Source organism: Hemicordylus capensis, chromosome 1, assembly GCF_027244095.1.
Source record: "Hemicordylus capensis ecotype Gifberg chromosome 1, rHemCap1.1.pri, whole genome shotgun sequence".
Taxonomy (NCBI): domain Eukaryota; kingdom Metazoa; phylum Chordata; class Lepidosauria; order Squamata; family Cordylidae; genus Hemicordylus; species Hemicordylus capensis.
Genome location: NC_069657.1, coordinates 277,134,609 through 277,155,878, shown reverse-complemented (window position 1 = coordinate 277,155,878; position 21,270 = coordinate 277,134,609). Strand labels below are relative to the sequence as shown.

Sequence of the window (21,270 nt, the reverse complement as noted above, 5' to 3'; positions counted from 1 at the left end):
AAGCACACATATGTTGGAAAATGAATAGGTCGTATGCATGGATTTTAGGAGACATACAAACTAGGAAGTTAGAAGCTAGCAGATGAACATAGGATAAATGAGTTAAACTGGAACTTCCTCCATAAATATAGACCCATCATGTCTGTTTTGCAACAGTTCTCTCTGCGTATATGGAATAAGCAGCACCCTTAAATATCTAAAACACCAGAACTGTTTTATTTGTACAGGGCTGAGAAAACTGCTGCTATATAACTCCTCAGATCAGATCTATACTACGAAGGAGTTTAACTTAAAAACAAACACAACACACATACTTAATTATTTATACCAGTTATCACCTTATACCAGTTCAGTATCCCTGGGATAAACGCACATAATCCATCACTGACTTTTTATTTAGCAAGAGTTCTTTTCAAAAGATGAATGTTTCAGAGCAGAAGTTCACTACAGCAGTCAAATACCATTACATGCACCAATTGAGTAACACAATGCTTCACAAATGCAATACATCCGTTAAACTAAATTTATGGCAGAGGTCTGTGTAGCTTGTTGATAAAGAAGTAACTTACCTGTACCATAAATACTGAAGAAAAAATAAGGCAGGGCCTACAAAATAAATGAATAAATAAAATAAATATCACACACACACACAAAGACCTTGTTAAAAGCTCTGAATGAGAATGAGAATGATAAGGGGCCTAGAGCACTTTCCTTATGAGGTAAGACTACAACACCTGGGGCTTTTTTGTTTAGAAAAAGACGACTGTGGGGAAACATGATAGAGGTCTATAAAATCAGGCATGGTGTGGAGAAAGTGGATAGAGAGAAATCCTTCTTCCTCTCACATAACACTAGAACCAGAGGTCATCCCATGAAACGGATTGCCAGGAAATTTAGGACCAATTTAGAAAGTACTTTTTCACACAGAATAATCAACTTGTGGAATTCTCTGCCACAAGATATGGTGACAGTTAACAACCTGGATGGCTTTAAGAGGGATTTGGATAACTTCATGGAGGAGAGGTCTATCAATGGCTACTAGTCTGGTGGCTATAGGCCACTTCTAGCCTCAGAGGCAGGATGCCTCTGAATACCAGTTGCAGGGGAATAAAAGCAGGAGAGAAGGCATGCCCTCAACTCCTGCCTGTAGGTTCCCAGTAGCACCTGGTGGGCCACTGTGTGAAACAGGATGCTGGACTAGATGGGCCTTGGGCCTTATCCAGCAGAGCTGTTCTTACGTTCTAATAGGAGAACTAACAGAAGGGGCTAATTTTGCTTTACCTACTCTGGATTAATTTTTCAGAAGCAGGGGGGAAAGCCTCAAACGAGTAAATGGGACCCTCAGTGCTTGTCACCCTCAGTGCTTCCTTGACCTGCTCCAAACTAGTACCAGTGCTACAGATCTTTTTGTTTACCGACTTCCTCTATTTTACTGCTTTTCCCAGCCTCTCTCCTTGATCTGTGGCACAGCACTTATCTTAGTCCAACATTATTATTTTTTTATTTAACATATTTTTATGCTTAGTGCGCATATAAAACTTATGTCTCTGGGGAGAGTAGACAGATACAGTGTTAGATACAGTATAATGAGCAACTTGCATCTTGGCATGCTCCTCTTGGAAATCAAATAATGGGGCAGAAACTATTCTAACACTGGCAAATATCAGAAGTCTGAGCACTGCAACAGAACCATCAATACCAATTGTTCAGTCTGCTCCACAGATGCATCATGCTGTCAAATAAGGAGAAACCCAAAGGCTCCAGACCATGATGTTCTGTGCACCTTTAGTGGAATACAGATACCCACAAGCCACTGAATCATGTAACTTATATTACATGAAATTTGGGAGGGAAGGGGGTGGCACAGAATGTCATTACAGCTATGTATCCTCAAGCCACTACTTTTAGCAGGCTTGAGGGCCAAGTCAGGTAGAAATGTCAAAGACAAAGACATAATAAATGCAGCTGCTATGACTTGAGAGACTCATACTATCAATCCATCATAACATTTTATTAGCACATATAGAGTTTACTGCATGCACAGAAATTTTTTTTGAACATAATCAACATAGTTACAACCAGCCTGTTTATATACAAACGCAAGTGGGACACAATCTTGTCAGAGAAATGTAGTGAGAGTGGGGACTAAGCAGGATTCTTCCTGGGCAGCATCCAGACTAAATTAGTCATGACTTAAATCCCATTAAAATTAGTGGGACTTAAGTTAGTCATAATTAACTTGTGTCAGTACTGTTGAAATCAATGAGACAAGTTAATTATGACTAACTTAAGTCCCACTAATTTCAATGGGTTTTAAGTCATGACTAACTTATTCTGGATGCTGTCCCCTGTAATTGCTATGCAATATATGTTGCCTTGGCCCCTAACACAACATGTACATATGGCAATATCAGATAAACTGTATAAACAAATCCAATGAATTCACACTCCATTAATTTCAGCCTCAAACGATCCACTGAACAATCCATCACTGTAAGCCATGCATACGTACCTGCAATTGCTCTAGTGATGATAAATGACGCACCATGTTTCCGGTGGCCTCTTGGCTGCAAATACAACAACAGACTCAGTTTGTAACAGCCAGACGCTTTATTCCCTAGTCTTTCAAGTTGTTGGTCTAAGCAATGAATTAAAATTCTATTCTCAGCAATAAGGGCATTTTGAGAAAGAGGATTGTGTATGTGTGTGAGCAGTTCAATATGCTCAGCATTCACAAACCACAGGAGGACTATACAAATGTGTGTAATGATGTCTGAGAGTCTAAACAACTAGCAGGATCAATCACATGGCAAGGTTCCAATCGGCAAGCAACACGCTCCCCCACCCCCACCCCCCACACACCATAGCAGATAGCATCTCATCCTTGGGGCCCTTCCCCCATCCTCTCATTAAATTCTGATACAATCTCTAGGCAACCTGAATGGCATAGAACAGAACTGAAATCTGTGCACAACTTGTGAGCTAAAAAACGGGGTTGGGGGGAGGGGGGAGACCATAGCTCAGCAGCAGAGCTCATTGTTAGCATGAAGAGTCCCAGTCAGTTCCTGGCATCTGAATTTGAACTTAATATCAGGGAACAGGGCTGAGAAACATCTCTGGTGAAGATCCACTGCCAGACAGAGCAGATAGTCTTGGCTAGATAGATCAATGGTATGATTCAGTAAAATTCATCTTCAAATGTTCATTAAAAAATTCAGAATGGAGAAAGACACAAAATATTGATTTGAGTTGGTCTCTATTCAGCAAGTCAGAATTCAAAGAACCATTATGTTATATGGCAGATCGGCAGCGGGGGTGCTAGTCCCTCCGGGGTACATGAAGGGCTCCCGGGGCACTCAGAGCCTTCTTGCCTCCGTTTGCTGCAGCCACACTATTTGCTCCCCATCTGAGGTTCATCGGCTTGAAGCCAACATATCCTCAGCTATGTGTCTGTGGCAGAATGGGAGGGAGGTGAAGACCCTCCTCCACTGCTCCCAATTAGCTGGCTCCGTGCTGAAGCTCAGCATATACATCCTTTTAGTCTGGCCAACAAGCTTCAAAAAGTTAGCACTGAGAACTCCCATTTAAAATACGACAAGTCAACTTGCCCCATTAATTTCAATGATTGCTTAGGAATAACTTAGTGTGGATGTAAGCCACTGACTGTAGTAGCCCGTCTCCCCAACAGGCTAAAATTTGTATTTTTAGGTATAAAGGTAAAGTGTGCCGTCAAGCCAATTTCGACTCATGGAGCCCACAGAGCCCTGTGGTTTTCATACACTCAAATTTAGAATGTTACCGTTATGAGACAGGATACTCCAGTCACTGGCTTACATTCAGATTAAGTTATTCATAAGCAATCTTACTGAAATTTCTACTAACCTCAGTGGGAGTACTCATGAATAATTTAGTCTGGATGCAAGGCAGTGACTAGAGTAGCCTGTCTCACAACAGTAATGAGTGTATGTACACACACAAAATCTCTAGTGGGTACACCTTAGCTGAAGGTTTGTAACAGAAGCAGAACACTGGTTTTTTAAAAAGGTTGGGAAACCCTGTATTGGATTACAGTAGTTTGGCAACTGGAAGCATTTACTTACAGCAACTATCAGAACTTGGTTACTAATGTGATCAGCCCACTCTCCTAGCCACTGAGCTATATTCATTCATCTCTGGTGAGTGAATGGTATCCACGTACTTCTAAACTATAATGTAGTGTAAAGATTTGCAAAAGCCTCCCAGGTCTAAAAACTAACAAGTATACTGTTTACATGGGGTCAGTTCAGCTGATACTTCATTCACCAACCCCAGAGTACACATCCTTCTCAACTCCTGACATGCCAAGGTACCTTTCCCTAATCAGGTGGAAGAAGCAGTTCATCCAAGCTGCCCCTCCACATGCAGTTCAAATACTGTTTATAGCATAAGTAGGGGGGCAGTTCAGATTAACTGCCCCCCATGTGATTAGTGAAAGGCACTCTGGCATATCAGTGGGGAGGATATGGGTATTCACTGAGTGCACACATTCTCACATCAGCGGATTAAGGTATCGTTTAAACTGTTCCATTGCCAACACTACTCAAACCTGTAGAAGGCTTATCTCCAGAATGTTTTAGTGGAAGTAGGACACTGAACATATGGACAGATCACAGTAGCCAGCAGCTATGCACAGCAAGATAACTGTGTGTAGGATGTAGCAGAAATCTGGGCAACTGGGCCTCAAATCCCGGATGAGAAAGTGAACCAAAGTTACTGTTTAGGATGAACTGATGATTTTTGGAATGTATGATAACGAGGGGCTTGGGGGAACAACGAACAATGAGAATACTGAACTCTGAAGATTGGGACCATAATGTATCTTGTCTAGAAGAACCATGATTGGTTCTTCGGGGCGGGGGAGGATGCTCAGTTTTCAAAAGCCTATGTATAACTAGATATTAACATCCTCTATAATAAAAGGCTTGGTGTCCATCCGTGGACGGACACCAAGCGTGTGTCCGTGCCTCCGATGGTCGTTCTGGGCATGCGCAAAGCGCATGCCCAGAACAGGGCAGGGAGACACAACCGCCAGCACCCGGCAGCCATGTTGGGCGGCCAAGCGGCCACCCAGAAGAAGCCGGGAAGGGGCGGCAGAGAAAATTGGCCGAGGCGGCGGCAGAGCCGACGCCACAGCCAGAAGAGACAGAGACTGGGCCGGCGGGGGGGCGGAGTGGAGGCTGGCGGTGGCGGGTGGCCCTGGCCCAGCCGGGGAGACCGGCGGCGGCACGGAGGCCAAAAGCAGGCCACAGACTCCAAAGACGGCGGCGCCCGGCCCAGGGGCCCTTGCCGCGGCATGGAGGCAGGCAGGCATGGAGGCAGGCGGGGGCGGGAGGGATGAAGACAGGCCGCGGCATGGAGGCAGGCGGGGGCGGGAGGGAGAATGGTGGCGGCGGGCCCGGAGCCCAGAACCTCGGCCATGAGCTGCGGCGGAGAGGGAAACTGGACAGGAAAAAAAAAACGAGAAGGGGCAAGGGAGAGGAAAGAGGCAAGGGGGGGGGGAAGGGGGGAAGGGAAGGGAAGGCTAGCTCCCGTTATTATAACGGGCTAAAAAATACTAGTAAGTATATAATATGTCACCACTGCTTAACCCATCACCTGCAGGTGTTAAGTGAAGGCCCAGCCATGAGTCTCATTACCTAATAAAGTGCTTTGAATCTGATGGAAAGGGTGTTGGCCTCTACCTAGGATCACCACATACATTATTTGGCTGCATCAAGTCAAGCCTTTGGTGCAACTGTAACCCATTTGACAGCCCAGTTTGTTTACAACACTGAAATATCAGATATCTTTGACACACATGTTCAGGATACAGTTCAGATACAGAACATAGCTCAACACCAGCACGGGGCTTTTTTTTTTCGCTTCTTTTTTTTTGGTGGTGGGTGGGTGGGTGGGTGGGTTAGGAAACAACCCAAACAAAACACAGTGTGAAATGGCCCAAATAAGATGTCATAATGAAAGTTGGTGCCAAGGACATAACTATAATAGGGCAAGGGAAGACAGTTGTCTGGGGGTCCACTGCCTTGGCCCCCCCCCCGAGGCAAGTCACATGACTGACTCCCCCAGCCGCAACACCCACCCGGGGTTCCTTCAGTGGTATTCATCCTCTGAAACTGATGAGATTGTTAAGACCTGGAGCTACCAGAACAGCATGTCTTTCTCTAGTATCATTACATGGCTTGCATCGTCCACAATTTACAAAACCTTTAAAAAAATAATTTAGGATGGTTTTCTATTGTGGCACATAGGTTACCATTTTGTTACCACTATTCAGCCTCATTTAAGATTTCTTTACTTCGTGATCGAAGATTTGGGGGGGGGGGTTAAAATCTCATCTCTGGGCCCATTCCAACCTTGCTAAGCCCCTGGTTGGTGCTCATGTTCAGCACAACAGCCTGCATGCCACGTGTTCCTGGAGCCCAAGCCTGGCACCACAGCCCTTTGCAAAGGGGCTCCTGACCAGTCAGTCAAGGAGTGGGAGCCATGTCAGTTTCTACATTCAGAAGCGCCTGCTGGATGTCTGGAGTTTGCCCGGGCGTGCAAGGGCGCTTAAAGAGGGGCTGACGCGAGCACTCATCTTCTGCCACGACCCGACTCCCTCCACGCCTTCTCCTACGTGGCTGCTTCGCTCTGCGAGTCTGCAGCTGTCACTACTTCTCTGGCTGGGCGACTCAGCAGAGCCCGCCCGCTCCAGAGTAGAAAGACCCACCTGCACCTCGGTCTCCGGCGGCCACTCGGTGTTGATCAGCAAGTCATACAGAATGTTTTCTTCCTCTCCTCCCTTCTCCTCTTCACCTCCGTCCGACTCCGGCTCCAGCTCGCCTCCTCGAGCGGCGGCAATGGCAGCAGCCATAACCACACGCAGCCAGCCCTTGGTACAGCTGCTACGGAGGCCGGCAGCGGACACACCTCTTAAACTCTCGGGGAAGCCTGCTGTAACCCTTCAGACTCTAGCAGCCAGCGATAGCGTTTCGGTGATGTCAGAGGCTACCCTAAGACCGCCGACCTTAGGCACGCGGACTTACGTGGAAGTAAATCCCGTTGAACTCCGTCCGGCATATCCCTGAGTAAACATGAACAGGATCGTCATCAGTAGGATCTGGGTTTATTGGATATTGCTTGCCTATGCATTTCTTCTAACCTTTCCCCCCCAATTGCACAAAAGCCGGTGTAGCCTCTCCCAATCTGTGTGCAACTCCCAAACTTGTTTTAATTGAAAAAGAAAAACATAACAGAGGGGAGGGGAAATAAGAACGAGCAGAGAATTTGAGAGAGCGGGAGGGGAGAAAAGACAGGAAAATTAAAGAAGGAAGCAAAGAATGGGTGAAAACTACCTTCCTTCCCAAAATATAGTGAGACTTTTTTTCCTTATCTATTTCGACAACTCTGTTCCTTCTTAAACTCCTATATTCCCAACTGCATAAAAGCCTATTTCCCACCGCACAATTTCCCCCACAGCACAAAATGTGTCCAGCTGCACCTTAGAATACAGCAGCACCACATGGCGCAAGTGATTGCAAGAGGTCTTGTGCAGTCTAATATTCATCCAGAACTCAAACAGAAACGGCATGCATAATTGCATGTCATTTGAACTTGTCTTTTTGCTTTTCTCTTTGTACACTGTAACCCCAACTCTCACATGATGGCTAGAAACTTGCAGCCCTATTCTTGAAACTCAGTGAAACTGAAGTGAAACCATTGAAGTTCAGCCGGTTCTCGGACATGAGTGGCATAGGGGTGGGGAGACAGATTCTGTTACCTTCAGCTGAAATCTGAAACATCACGGTTCAAGGAAAGGATTTGTAAGGTATCGGGATGCCATTCCAAGTTTGCCCCGCCGGAACCTTGGCCAACTAGATACTGTGCAGACCGGAGGGGCAAAGTCAGGGACTCCAGACTACGCATGCGCCTGGAGGCTAGCGATTGCTGCTGATGCGGTGGCAGGGCTGAGCGTAGACAGCGTACGCAGAGCGCAAGCATGGCGGCCTTTTCAGGTATGTTAACGTTTTGCAGCGGCTTGAAAGGCAGGAGCTTTGCCTTGTTTTTGGTTCTGATGGGCGAGGACTTGGGCGAGCGTTTCGGCTTCGGGGGAGAAGAGAACAAAAGAGGGTTTGGGGGTGAAAGATCCAGCTGGCGTGGCGCGAGGGAGTCTTACGTCACAGCGCAGCTCCGTCCCAGCATCGATTCAGTGCTAAAGCTCAGCCCAATATATAAGTACTATTAATATAAGTATTGTTTAGGAGGAGGCTGCGTGTACCTCCAATAAGAAAGTGCCAGGGTTGTCATAGCAAGCCCTTAAAATCTCCAGGATTGCTTTTAATGGTCATCTAGAAGAGGTTGATGCTGATTCCTGGAATGACCATGACGGAAGTTGTATGAGATAGGAAGGACAGCATGGAGTGCATTGATCCATAGAGTGACCGAGAGTCACACACGACAGAACGGATAGAGAGAGAGCTGATTCCTGGAGACTCCAGGCCAGTCCTCGAGTGTGGGCTTCTTCCACAGGGCTCAGATGTGCCAGCACTCCACCAAGAAACTCACTGGGTGACTCTGGGCCAGTCACGCATCTCTCAGCCTAACCTACCTCACAGGGTTGTTGTGAGGATAAACATAACCATGTACACCGCTCTGGGCTCCTTGAATGAAAAGTGGGATATACATGTAAAAATAAATATATAATAAAATATAATTAAAGCACCTCCATTCTGTTATCATCTGGTGTTGGGTGTAAGCAACTCCCTTTTAGTTTTGTAATGCTATTCAACTTTTTAGATTAATTTTCTTCATAAATGTATATAAGCATCTGAGCTATAGTATTGTTGCTGTTTTGTAAATGGTAGGGCTGTGCAAAGCTTTAACTGTCTATTCAGCTTCAACTAGACAGACTGCCATCCATTTCAGGCTGGATCAGGCAGGTTTGGGTAGACCGCCACTTTTCCAAACCCTGAAGTTATTTTCTAGGGATGTGCAGAACATTCCATGATCAGAACATTCCAACTCGAAATGGGCTGTTCCAAGCTCGGGCCTGTTTCAAGCCTGTTTTGTGCTGGAGCATTCCAAGTGTTCCGAGCACTATTTTGGAATCCAAAGTGGTACTCTTCTAGTCTCTGTGTATGCATGGCCAGCACCACCACACAAATGGCTGCCACACATGTGCTGGAACATTCTGAGTCAGAATGGGGTCATTCCATCAGAACAACCAGTTCCAAAGGGACGTTCAGCAGATTTAGTATTCTGTTCCAAACACATCCCTAGTATTTACCAAACCAGGTACATGCTGAAGATAGTTTATTTTCTCCCAGCAATGAGGAGACAGCAGCAGCAATGGCTTCAACTAGCTATTTAAAATGACTTCCAGCAGTTCCCATGTAGTCCTAGGAATGATGCAGGTGCTTATGGAAACTAGTTTTTTCCAGGACTACACCTAGGAAGAAATATTACATTTCCCAGGATCATGAGGGAAACCTTGCTGGAAGTCATTTTAAATTACAAGTCACCACCCTGCCGATCTCTCACTGCTTGCAGCAAGATGAACTGTCTTCAGCCTGTCTCCTGCCTTCAAAGTAGGGATGCTTCACACAACCCTAGTAAATCGCCACTCTTCTGGGTTCTTGTGATAACTAAGGATCAGTAAGTAGCAGTTTTACAGAAGCTGTCTGTTTTTTGTTCAGTCCACAAATACATGTGTGTTAACAGAATGTCTAGTAAACACTTTGTTAAACTGTCTTGATGAAGCATTAGGGGATATGAGGTATTTTCTCACACTGAACACAGACAGCTAATTCTTTTCTTTGTTTTCTATGCAGAGATGGGTGTTATGCCAGAGATTGCTCAAGCAGTAGAAGAAATGGACTGGCTGTGAGTATGACTATCTTCATTTTATTTTTGGCTCTCCAGATTAAAAAAACAAAGGAATTTTTATTAATGATGCCCCGTGTAGTGTTTTTGGAAACTCTGCCCCAGTTCAGTGGAAGGAACCTTTGTTGCCATGCTTGTATGGAGTCTGCCTTCAGACCAAAAGAGAGATTGGGTTGAGCACACTCTGTTCTTACTTGTTAAATGCACATGAAAAGCTGCCCTTAGTTTTGTAGATAGGATTCCTATATTACAGCTCTGCACAATTCAAGAATTTGGCAACAAATATATCTTGTTCAACAACCTTCTTTTCCTGTTAAAAACAACCTGAAAAATAGGGTCTACAGATATACTTCTGGTTGCGCTTGTAAAACATGCCTTCTGCATTACATTTTTCTTGTAGTCTCCCTACAGATATTCAAGCAGAGTCGATTCCATTGATTTTGGGAGGTGGTGATGTTCTCATGGTATGTATTACTGGTACCTATTTTATAGAATATTAACTAAGTGACCCTCTTATTTGTGCTTAGTATTTACTCAGAATTCAATAGGCAGTTCCTCAGTAAGTATGTTTAGAATTGCAGCTTTAATGATCTTACATGGCTGTTCTACAGCTCAGTCCTGAACAGAGTTGTGAACTTTACTATCTATATCTTCTCTCTTGTATCAAACTTGGTATCATCTTTAGATGATCAGCTATGGTGCATCGCTAGTACTGTACACTGTGACAATGCTGCTGTAAACTAAATTTGTTTGGATTCATTTCAGGGGGTGATCTTTGGGTTTTTTTGAAAGGTGGTTTTACAGAAAAGTTTTTTTTTTCTAAATCCCCTCTCTGTGTCCTCTTCTGCACTCTTTGAGTGAAATACTTAAACTTTTACCTACACTATATACTATGTATGTTTTCTATTTTCTTCCTGAGTGCCCACACATAAAATGATAGTCTACAGACATAATACTAAACTGTGGTTTAGTGTTACATGTATGAGCAGAGCCTCAGGCTATGAACTCCACTGCCCCCTTTCCTCCTCTATGCATGAAGGAAGGAGATTAAACACTTCCACTTCAGGTTTAAGATAAACCACAGTTTCCTGTTATGTCCAAATTTGGAAACTGGTTTATTCAAACCATATATGGTTTCAGATCCTGGTTTATGATTCACTTCAGTTATAAACCACAATTTACCAAGTTTGGAACTAACTAGGGATGTGCACCAAATTGCTTCAGTGCCATCCCAAGGGCGGCGAGGGGTTCCCTTAAGAGGAGGTGGGCAAGTCCTACCTTCCTGTCCTCCAAACCCCCACCGTGGTGCTGTTCAAACTTAAATACCTGTGTGAAAGCAGCAGCTTGTGCCACTTGCCCTTTTAAAATGTCATGCTGCGGCAACAGGATGCTTCCCCGGCATCTCGTCACCACAGCATGGCATTTTAAAGGGGAAAGCGGCACAAGCTGTTGCCTTCACACAGGTATTGAAGTTTGAATAGGTGCGGGGCAGAGGAAAGGTAGGTAGGACCTGCCCGCTTCCTCTTAAGGGGACCCCTTGCCCTGCGCCAAAACATTTTGGCCCCTCTCCAAAGAGGTGCCAAAACGCTTCAGGCTCATCCCTAGAAATAACTTGAAACTTTAACTTATTTTAAATCGATATTAGAAGTGCCTTATCCCCTCCCCTATCTCATGAAGGAAGAGGAGGGAAAGCACAAGGCTCTGCTTTAATTGTGCACACAACACTAAACAGTTTCGTCTGCACATGGCCAATGAATTACTGAATTTTCCCTCAAAAATTAAAGCTATAGTTGAGCAGGATGTTCATTTGCATTTGATATACAGTATTCTAGTGTAGGGATGTGCCCGAAGTTGCTTCAGAGCTGGCAGGGGTAGTTCATTCGGAGCTACCATTATAAAGGCCTCCGAAACATTTCAGCTCCGGGGGCCATTTTGGCGCTGGCGGGGGTAGTTCTTTAAGGGCGGGGGAGGGTGCACTCACCCCTCCCGCCACATTTCGCCCACCAGCGATCCGTTCTTTTCAAGCCCCTCATGGCAGCAGTGTTCCTCCCTGCCGCCCCATTGTCCTCATCATCTGGAAGTGGCCGAAAGTAGTGATCGTGCATGCGCCCGTTGCGTGCGCATGTGTGCACAGCAGATGGGGGCGTGCACGCGATGGGCACACATGCGATTGCTACTTCCGGCCGATGAGGACAACAGGGCGGCAGGGAGGAACGCTGCCTCCCTGAGAGGCTTGAAAAGAACAGAGCTCCGGCAGGGGAAATGCGGCAGGAGGGGTGAGTGCACCCTCCCCCACCCTTAAAGAACTACCCCCACTGGCGCCAAAATGCCCCTGGAGCTGAGACGTTTCGGAGGCCTTTATAAAGGCCTCCTAAACATTTCAGGCTCAAGCCTATTCTAGTGTGGTTTTAAGCATTTCTACTTTACTTTGTTACTCATTAAAGATTATCATGTCCTTTTAACTACTGAAAGTCTCTTAAAACCTATTTCTACACAGGCTGCAGAAACTGGGAGTGGAAAAACTGGTGTAAGTGGAATTTTTATTGTTATATGTAACATTTCAGATACTGTATAAGGTACACTTGATTTGTGGACTGTTTTGTGTCATAAGTTTTATAGTAGTAACAACTGAAGTGACACATTTTTGAATGTTTGCATACATAGACATCCTTAGTTCACCAAAAATTTGAACATTGGTCTTACTGCTTTGTATTCAAATACTTTAACTCAAGACTAGAAGATTATAATTGTTTCAAAGCATTTAAACAGGCAACTTTGTATTACAGGCATTCAGCATCCCAGTTATTCAGATTGTTTATGAAACTCTGAAGGATCAACAGGAAGGCAAAAAGGGGAAAACCACTGTAAAAACAGGTGGAGGAGGTAAGCCTGTCACTTTAAAGTTGTTAAAATATATACTGAATTGCTACCTTGAATCTAATATGTGATGAAGCTTGTTAAGGTGTATATTCCAGCCAGCCCAGTACTAGCAAAGTATGATAAATCGGGGTTAAATCTGGTAATTGAAGTGGGGGAGCCTTTGCTTGTGTTTCCAGCTTGGGCTCTAATTCTCAAAGAACATGCATCAGCAGTGCTCTATTTGAGTTTGTTTTTTTTTTAAAAAATAAAACACCTTTGTGGTACCATAATTCCTGTTGGTGGTTTGCAATTTGAGTAAGTTGCTGCAGAATATCTATAGTTTCCATTTGCTGCATCTGGGCTAATGACTTCCTTATCTAAGGAACACATTCACTTCTCACAATCAGTGAGAAGAGCTTCTTCTGGGTCTGCAGGGAGAGTGGGCTTAGCCCGCTCTCCCCGCAGATGATCAAAAGGCAGCCCTGGGCGGCCAGATTGGCCACCCACACACCTGCTGGCTCCGTCACGGGGGAGCCGCAGCGACACATGAGCAACCAAATGAGGTTAACGGCGTGCTCGCTCCGTTAACCTCATTTAAGGGGAGGGGGAATTAGGCGGGCTAGCTGCCTTGGGAGCACCGGGCTCGCCTGCAAGCCCGGTGGTTCTCACGATCCCTGGAAAATGGGCTCCCTTAGCCCACTTTCCAGTGATCATGGGAATAGCCTCTGAGTGTCTAAATTTGAATTGATATATGCCATGTCAAAAAGTTTTTCTGCCCAAATTGCTCTTTCAGCTAATAAAGCCATTTTGTTTTGTTTTGTTTCTATGTAAACCACTTTGGGAACTTTTATTGAAAACAGTATATAAATTCATCATATTCATATAAAATGCAAGGATCTCTTTGCTTTGTGGTAAGGTAGTACAGCTAACCTTTTCTTCTTGACAGTGCTCAACAAATGGCAAATGAATCCATATGACAGAGGATCTGCATTTGGTAAGTTATATTGCAACCAAGCAGAAGCTGACCTTGATATATATTTTTGTTTTATCCTTAATAAAATGTGTGTGTCAGAAACCTGTGTTCATTAGACTGCTTCTGTAATCTTTGACTAGTGGCCCAGAGAATGGTTTTATGGCATGCAATGTCATTACCCAGCTGAAGATAGACTGGTCTAAGCAGCTTATGTGTGCCTGGATGGGAGACCAACTAAGCCTCATGTAAGCTGCTGTGAGTGGCCGTGGAGGAGGAGGAGCAGTATAGAAATGTTACCAACAAACTTAAATTCTGCACTCCTGATACCACTAGAGAAATTAAAGTCGTACTGGTTCTGAATTCCAGCAGCGCATCCAAGCATAAGGAATATGTAATATTTGTTCCAATCAATAATGCAAAGAAGAATGAATATAAACTCACACACATCTTGTTAATAATAGCTTGATTTATAGTTGGATAGAACAGTGTAGAACCATTTTAAAAAATCACGAAGAATGAATAATTACTGTAATTGTTTTAATTGTTTTTTAAAAATGTTTTTAAATTGTTAATTGTTATATTGTTTTTAAATTTGTTTTAGCTCTTTACTGTTTTAGTGGTCTGCTTTAATTGTAAACCCCCCTGAGCCATTTTGGAAGGGCGGTATACAAATCAAATAAATAAATAAATAGGTTGGGTATCTGTTCTAATACAGAAAGCACGTTACCATGGGAGATTCCTAATTAATAAGACTCTGTTTGGCTTAAAAGTGCTGAAGATTTTACACACACACGTGTGTGTGTTAAACAGATAAAGTCTTAATAACTGGGAATCCCCCCGCCCCGGTCCTGCTATGCTGCCTCATCGTGGTGGCGGCGGGGGATTCCTGGGAGGGATGAGCAAAGTTCTCCGGGAGGTATACTCCCAGTAGGGTCACCCAAAGCACAAAGGTCATCCAAACTGCCCAACTAAAGCAAGCAGGCACCTACTGTATATTGGGCAGCAGCAATATAGGAATGTGCTGGAGGCGGATGATCACTTCAGTGACCACAACAAAGACATCATTTCATACTGTGCAGCAGAAGGCAACGGTAAACCACTCCTGTATTTTACCAAGAAAACCACATGGATAGACAAAATGGAATGATTGTTGATGTGGTGGCAGATGATGGGCCCCTCAGGTCAGATGATACTCAACATGCTACTGAGGAAGAGCTGAGGATCACTCAGAGTACCGGTGGTGTTTATGACGTGGTTAGATTAAAGACTTTTGGATGTCTAGCAACTGATGTTGCGATCCAAAGCTACAAAGACAGCATTACAATGGGAACATGGAATGTAAGAAGCATGAATATTTGAAAGCTCAACACAGTGAAAGTTGAAATGAATCAACTACAGATTGACATCTTGGGCATCAGTGAATTAAAATGGTCTGGAATAGGACACTTTCAGTCAGAAAATCATACCATTTACTACTCAGGACACAAAAAACGAAGGAAAGGTGTTGCTTTCATAGGAAGGATATAGCAATGACAGTACTTGGGTACAATGTGGTCAGTGACCAACTAATATCAATTAGATTTCATGGACAACCCTTTAACATGACCGTTTTTCAAGTCTATGCCCCAACGACTGATGCAGAAGGAGGAAGTTAATGAGTTTTATGCTCAAGTTCAGTCTGAAATTGACAACATGCAAGTAAGATGTGTTGCTGGTTGTTAGTGACTGGAATGCCAAAGTTGAAAATGATAAGTAGGAAAACACAATCTGACTGTATGGCCTAGGAAACAGAAATGAAGCAGGAGAAGGACTTATTAGTTTCTGCCAAGCCAATGATCTCTTCATTGCTAACACATTCTTCAAACAACCAAAGTGGCACCTATACACATGGACATCACCAGATAGATTACACAGAAATCAGATTGATTACATTATTGGTGCAAGGAGGTGGAAGAGCTCAGTTATAACAGCAAAAACATGGCTGGGGGGCTGATTGTGGAACAGATCACAAACTGCTCATGTGCAAGTTCCAAGTCAAGCTAAAGCGGAAAAACAAAGCTATCCCATTTCCACTATATGATCTTGAGAATATGCCCACCATTTTCAAGGGGAGCATCAGGAACCGCTTTGAAGTTCTGAGCCTCATTGATAGAAAATCAGAGGAACTGTGGAATGAAATCAAAGAAGTTGTTAAGGACGAATGTGAAAAGAGACTTCAAAAGACCAAGAAACAGAAGAAAGCAAAATGGATGTTAGAACAGACGGTGGAAATTGCCAAGAAGAGGAGAGAAGCCAAAGTCAAGAAAGATAAAGACCTCAGGAAGGAACTTAATAGGGAATTCCAGAAAGCTGTTAGAAGAGACAAGTAGCAGTACTACAATGACACCTGTAAAGACCTTGAGGATGGAAATAGACAGAAAGTTTTCCCAACGATCTCTGAACTCAGAAGGAGGTTCCAACCTCGAATGCCAAAGGACAGATAGTCACTGATTTAGAAAAGATCAAATGGTGATTATTATTATTATTATTATTATTATTATTATTATTATTATTATTATTGCATTTTTATCCCGCTCTTCCTCCGAGGAGCTAAGAATTGTGTACATGCTTATTTTTATCCTCACAACAACCCTGAGAGGTAGGTTAAGCTGAGAGATACATGACTGGCCAGAGTCACCCAGTGAATTTCATGGTTGAATGGGGATTCGAACCTGGGTCTTCCCGGTCCTAGTCCAACACTCTAACCACTATGCTATGGAGTACACTGAAAATCTGTACAACAGGGACATCAACATCCAAGATACTCTAGAAGATATTCCCTACTTGCAAGAACCTCTAGTACAGAAGGTGAAGTTAGACCAACACTCCGGTCATTACCAAGTCAGAAGGCTACAGGAATTGATGGAATAACTACAGAAATATGGCAGGCAACAGATGAAGAATCGGTCAAGGCTCTAACCAAACTATGCCAGCAAATTTGGAGAATGACACAGTTGCCAATAGGGATATGCACGAACCTGTTGGGCGTTCTATTCTTAGAACGCCCAACAAGTTCGGAACCCCTGCATTCAAATTGGTTTGAATACAAGGGCAGGGTGGCTTTAAGGATGGAGGAGGGTAAACTTACCCACCCACTCCTGCTGTGCTTCCCCCTCCTAGAAATAGTTCCGCAGGGTGGCAGCGTACTTCCTTGACACCCCGTTATTTCAGTGACCGGAAGTGCAGCGCACATCAGACACGCTCACAACGTGTGCGCACAGGCCTGCGATGCATGCATGGCACTTCCGGTTACTCAAACAACAGGGTGGCAAGGAGGTACTCCGCTGCTGCCACTCCGCTGGACTATTTCTACGCAGAGCACTGGAGGGATAAGCACGGAAGTAGTGGGGGAAGTGCACCCTGCCTCATCCTTAAAGCCACCCCCGCCCCACCATCAGCTCGAAGGGAGCCGGTTCTGTGCACTCCCTAGTAGCCAACAGATTGGAAGAGGTCAGTCTACCTACCCATACCAAAGAAAGCAGACTTAACAGATTGCGCAAACCATTGCACAATATCCTTAATTTCACATGCTAACAAAACAATGCTCAGGATCATCCAATGCAGATTAGAGCCCTACGTGGAAAGGGGAATGCTGGATGTTCATGCTGGTTTCAGAAAAGGCCAAGGAACAAGAGACATCATTGCTGATGCAAGCTGGATAATTGAGAAAGCCAAAGAATACCAAATAGAAGTCAATATGTTCTTCATTGACTACAGAAAACCCTTCAACTGTGTCGACCATGTCAAGTCATGGAATATCCTTAGGAAAATGGGCGTCCCAGAACATCTCATTGTTCTCATGAGAAAACTATACACAGGACAGGAAGCCACCATCCAGACGGAACATAGTGAAACAGATTGGTTCCAGATCAGCAAAGGAGTAAGACAAGGCTGTGTACTTTCTCCTTATTTATTCAACTTATATGCTGAACATATACTGAGAGAAGCTGGATTGGAAGAAGATGAGCATGGTTTAAAGTCGGAAGAAGAAACATCAATAAACTGCACTATGCTGATCACACGACTCTGATAGCTAAGAATGCCAATGATCTGTAAGCTCAAGTAAGGAAAATCAAGGACCACAGTGAAAAAATGGGTCTACGATTAAATGTAAAGAAGACTAAACTAATGAGAATGAGTACAGCAACCAGCCTCAGAACTGATAATGAAGACATTGAAGTGGTGGATAGCTTCTGCCTTTTAGGATCAACCATCAACAGTAAAGGATCCAACAGTCAAGAAATATGCACTTGGTAGGGTTGCAATGAAGGCATTAGAAAGGATATTTAGATTCCATGACGTGTCTATACCTACAAAGATAGAATCGTTTGGGCAATGATTTTTCCCATGACACTCTATGGATGCGAAAGCTGGACTTTGAAGAAGCAAGATAGAATAAGTATTGACACTTTTGAACTTTGGTGCTGGAGAAGACTTCTGAAGATACCATGGGCAGCCAGGAAAACTAAGAAAATGGATCCTAGAACAAATCAATCCAGAATTTTCACTCGAGGCACAAATGACCAGGCTCAAACTATCATGATCTGGACACATTATGCGAAGACCCAGCTCCCTCGAGAAGTCCATAATGCTGGGGAAAGTTGAAGGAAAGAGAAGAAGAGGGCAACCAGCAGCAAGGTGGATGGACTCGATTACGAGAGCAATGAATGCACAGCTGAGAGACTTTAAAAGCTAAGTTGAAGACAAATCATCCTGAAGAGAATCTATCTATGTGGTCGCTAAGAGTCGACACCAACTTGACGGAACTTAATCAATCAATTCAGAATCCCCATGGTAACATGCTTTGTCTGTCTATGTCTATATCTATCTACACACACACACTCCATTTCCAGGACTTATGTCTATATCTATCTACACACACACTCCATTTCCAGGACTTACTTGATCTATTTACTTCCCAATAGAGATGGCTGCTTTATCTTTCCAAGTGCAGAGACGTAACTGCACTCATCCATAGCATTATGGTATAAATGCTTAATCAAATGCTGTCTGGTTATTTATCAAATAAATGCTGTCTGCAGCATTCTTCACATTTTGGGGGGAAGTTGTGCATACCCATTCTACAAAACGTGCTCTCTTTTGTGGATAATGTACTTTGTAAAAACAACATCAGCAGTATTCAAGATCTTGAGAGCTCTTCTTTTTCCTGTCTAGCTATTGGATCTGATGGTTTTTGTTGCCAAAGCAGAGAGATAAAGGAATGGCATGGATGCCGATCAACTAAAGGCGTGACTAAAGGTACCAAGAAATAATGGGTGGCTGCATTTGGGTTTTTTGTTGTTTGTTTGTTTTTAAAGAAAACAAAGCACAGTCTTTTAATGAATGAATGAATCCTTATTTCAATCACAGACCAGAGAAAGGAAGAAAAACCAAATGATGCTAGCATAATGCTAATTTAATAATAATCAAACAGTCTAACAACACAGTAAAAATATAGTAACAAACATTTCAACCAATTTTTTTTAATTTAAAAATTTTAAAAACTTTATTCAAACAAAATTTTACAATGCAGAGCAAAATTGATCCAAACACAAACAGCAAATACCATACAAACAAACCCCAGTTCAACAGTCCACCCACACTCTAATGATGTCTGGGGCAGGAAAACAACCATAATTCTCCCTATTGGTGTAAAGAATAAAATCTGACCAGATTACATAAAATGAATTATTTGTTGTCTGCTTTGTATGGAACCGAATAATATGGGTTAACTTTTCTGAAATTGTGATATGACATAAGTTCTTGTACCATAGCCAAGCACTGGAAAAATCAAAACATGTCGATGGAAATCTGGATGGCTGCATTTTTAAAACTAACCAGAGCCTTTGAAGCAGAAATCACCTTTTTGTCAGTGTCTGTAGTTGCTCTTCTGAAGGTAGCCAAATGGCTATGTTCACAAGGTGAATGAAGTTGGCTGATATCACTTTAGGCATCAAGAAACTGTTTTCTATTCCTGCTGCAATTATTACTGTATTAGAGTTAAAGATGTCTCTTTATTATTAAGTGATCCAATGGAATTGTCTGAGCAAAGATTAAACTAGTAATATAGATTTTTCTTGAAATCTTTTAGGAAAATATTATTATGAAGTGTCCTGTCATGACCAGGGGTTGTGCAGAGTTGGATGGTCCTCTATGCAAGCTTCGTTAGACTTAGGTGAGTATTTATTTTATTTTATTTAAATGTGGCTTGAAGTCTAGGTGGCCCATTTACAGTCAGTGCTTGTTTTAAGATATATTTCTGGCACAACAGAACAACTCCAGTGCTTTGAGAGAAAACCCCATTCTCTATTCAAGTTGAGAAACCAGTTGAGAGGATATCTCAAAGGAAATATATGATCACTTTCCTTTCATAAAATAAATATTAGGTGATCAACAGCAATACAATACTACCTCAGAAATCCATACTAATTTGTTTTTAGGTTAAGAAAATAGGGTATGAAATACCCCTTCTTGTTGGCTTATTGCAGCCTGAATGTTCTGCTTTGGCAACATGCTTGGGATTTCTTTTGGCTGAGAGCATACAATAAGAGGGGATCACTAATTAATTTAGGGGTTTTTTTTAAAAAAGAGAGAGAGAGAGAGAGCAACAAATAGCGATCAGATTTGGCTAACTGATGAGATCAAACAGCACCCATGTACTGTTTTCTTCTTGAATGGGGCAGGTGGAGCAAACTAGTGTGACACATTTTGCCCTACCGATATGAATACAATGAATATTTATATACCTCTTTTCAACTAAAGTTCCCAAAACGGTTTACCTAGAAAGACAGATAGATAAAATAGCGTTGTTGCTTTATGTCACGACCCCATTAACCATTTAGCTTGATTCTGCACTACTTGTGTAAGATTCTTTGCAGCAGAATATAAATGGATATTTGCCTGCACATTTTTCTGAAACTAGCCAACTATACATGACTGGTTCAGGTGAGGAAAGCTTGGCCCCTGTTGCCCTGCCAGTAGGGTCATTCTGCTCGTCTCCCCTACCCACTTGTGCACACTTTCACAAAACAGTGCAGAAGTTGCCAAAAACATCCCTCCATGTTTCATTTTGGGAGTAATATGCAATACGCCATCCACTATCTGTGCCTCATAGTTCTAATCAGGAAACTAAAAGTTGATTTCTGACCCAACAGGAGTCCTAGGTATATGGTTTGTTGCAACATGGAATCGTGCCACCACACCATAAAACTCTAATCTTAATTGCCCCATCATTCCAAAATATATGTATTATTGAAATTTGTGGTAACTTTGTACTTTAGATAATAAAAAACTTGTGTTTTGGTTTTAGGCACTGACAAATTTGGCTTTGGCTATGGTGGAACTGGAAAGAAATCTCATAACAAACAGTTTGATAGCTATGGAGAGGTATGGACTTGTTTGTTTTTCTGTAACAAAGATCAGAATGATTAAATGCTTGAAATTCCAGCCTGTAGGCATATTTCCACAAAGACTCTTGTTATGATTCATCCAGTTTCATT

At 43.1% G+C, this 21,270-nt stretch overlaps 2 protein-coding genes across 8 annotated transcripts in view; one reads left to right on the top strand and one right to left on the bottom strand.

The window, feature by feature from the left end:
* NBAS (NBAS subunit of NRZ tethering complex) overlaps positions 1 to 7,905 on the bottom strand; it is a 304,433-nt gene extending 296,528 nt beyond the window's left edge. For 6 of the 7 annotated variants that reach the window (XR_008313691.1, XR_008313692.1, XR_008313694.1 and 3 more), the window contains exons 1-3: positions 6,749 to 7,082; positions 2,513 to 2,567; positions 570 to 606 (exon numbers count right to left, since the gene is read on the bottom strand). Coding sequence is in view for 4 of the 7 variants with exons in the window: in XM_053285449.1 (XP_053141424.1) it covers positions 570 to 606; positions 2,513 to 2,567; positions 6,749 to 6,892 (236 nt within the window). In the remaining 3 variants the exon portion in view is untranslated. Of the gene's footprint in view, positions 1 to 569; positions 607 to 2,512; positions 2,568 to 6,748; positions 7,103 to 7,798 lie in introns of those variants that run through there. The other variant, XM_053285448.1, reaches the window with a different exon arrangement.
* DDX1 (DEAD-box helicase 1) overlaps positions 7,122 to 21,270 on the top strand; it is a 37,902-nt gene continuing 23,753 nt past the window's right edge. The window contains exons 1-9 of the mRNA XM_053285453.1: positions 7,122 to 8,033; positions 9,849 to 9,900; positions 10,301 to 10,364; positions 12,398 to 12,427; positions 12,687 to 12,783; positions 13,706 to 13,753; positions 18,947 to 19,030; positions 19,863 to 19,946; positions 21,081 to 21,157. Of these exons, the coding sequence (XP_053141428.1) occupies positions 8,018 to 8,033; positions 9,849 to 9,900; positions 10,301 to 10,364; positions 12,398 to 12,427; positions 12,687 to 12,783; positions 13,706 to 13,753; positions 18,947 to 19,030; positions 19,863 to 19,946; positions 21,081 to 21,157 (552 nt within the window). The 5' untranslated portion in view covers positions 7,122 to 8,017. The remainder of the gene's footprint in view (positions 8,034 to 9,848; positions 9,901 to 10,300; positions 10,365 to 12,397; positions 12,428 to 12,686; positions 12,784 to 13,705; positions 13,754 to 18,946; positions 19,031 to 19,862; positions 19,947 to 21,080; positions 21,158 to 21,270) is intronic.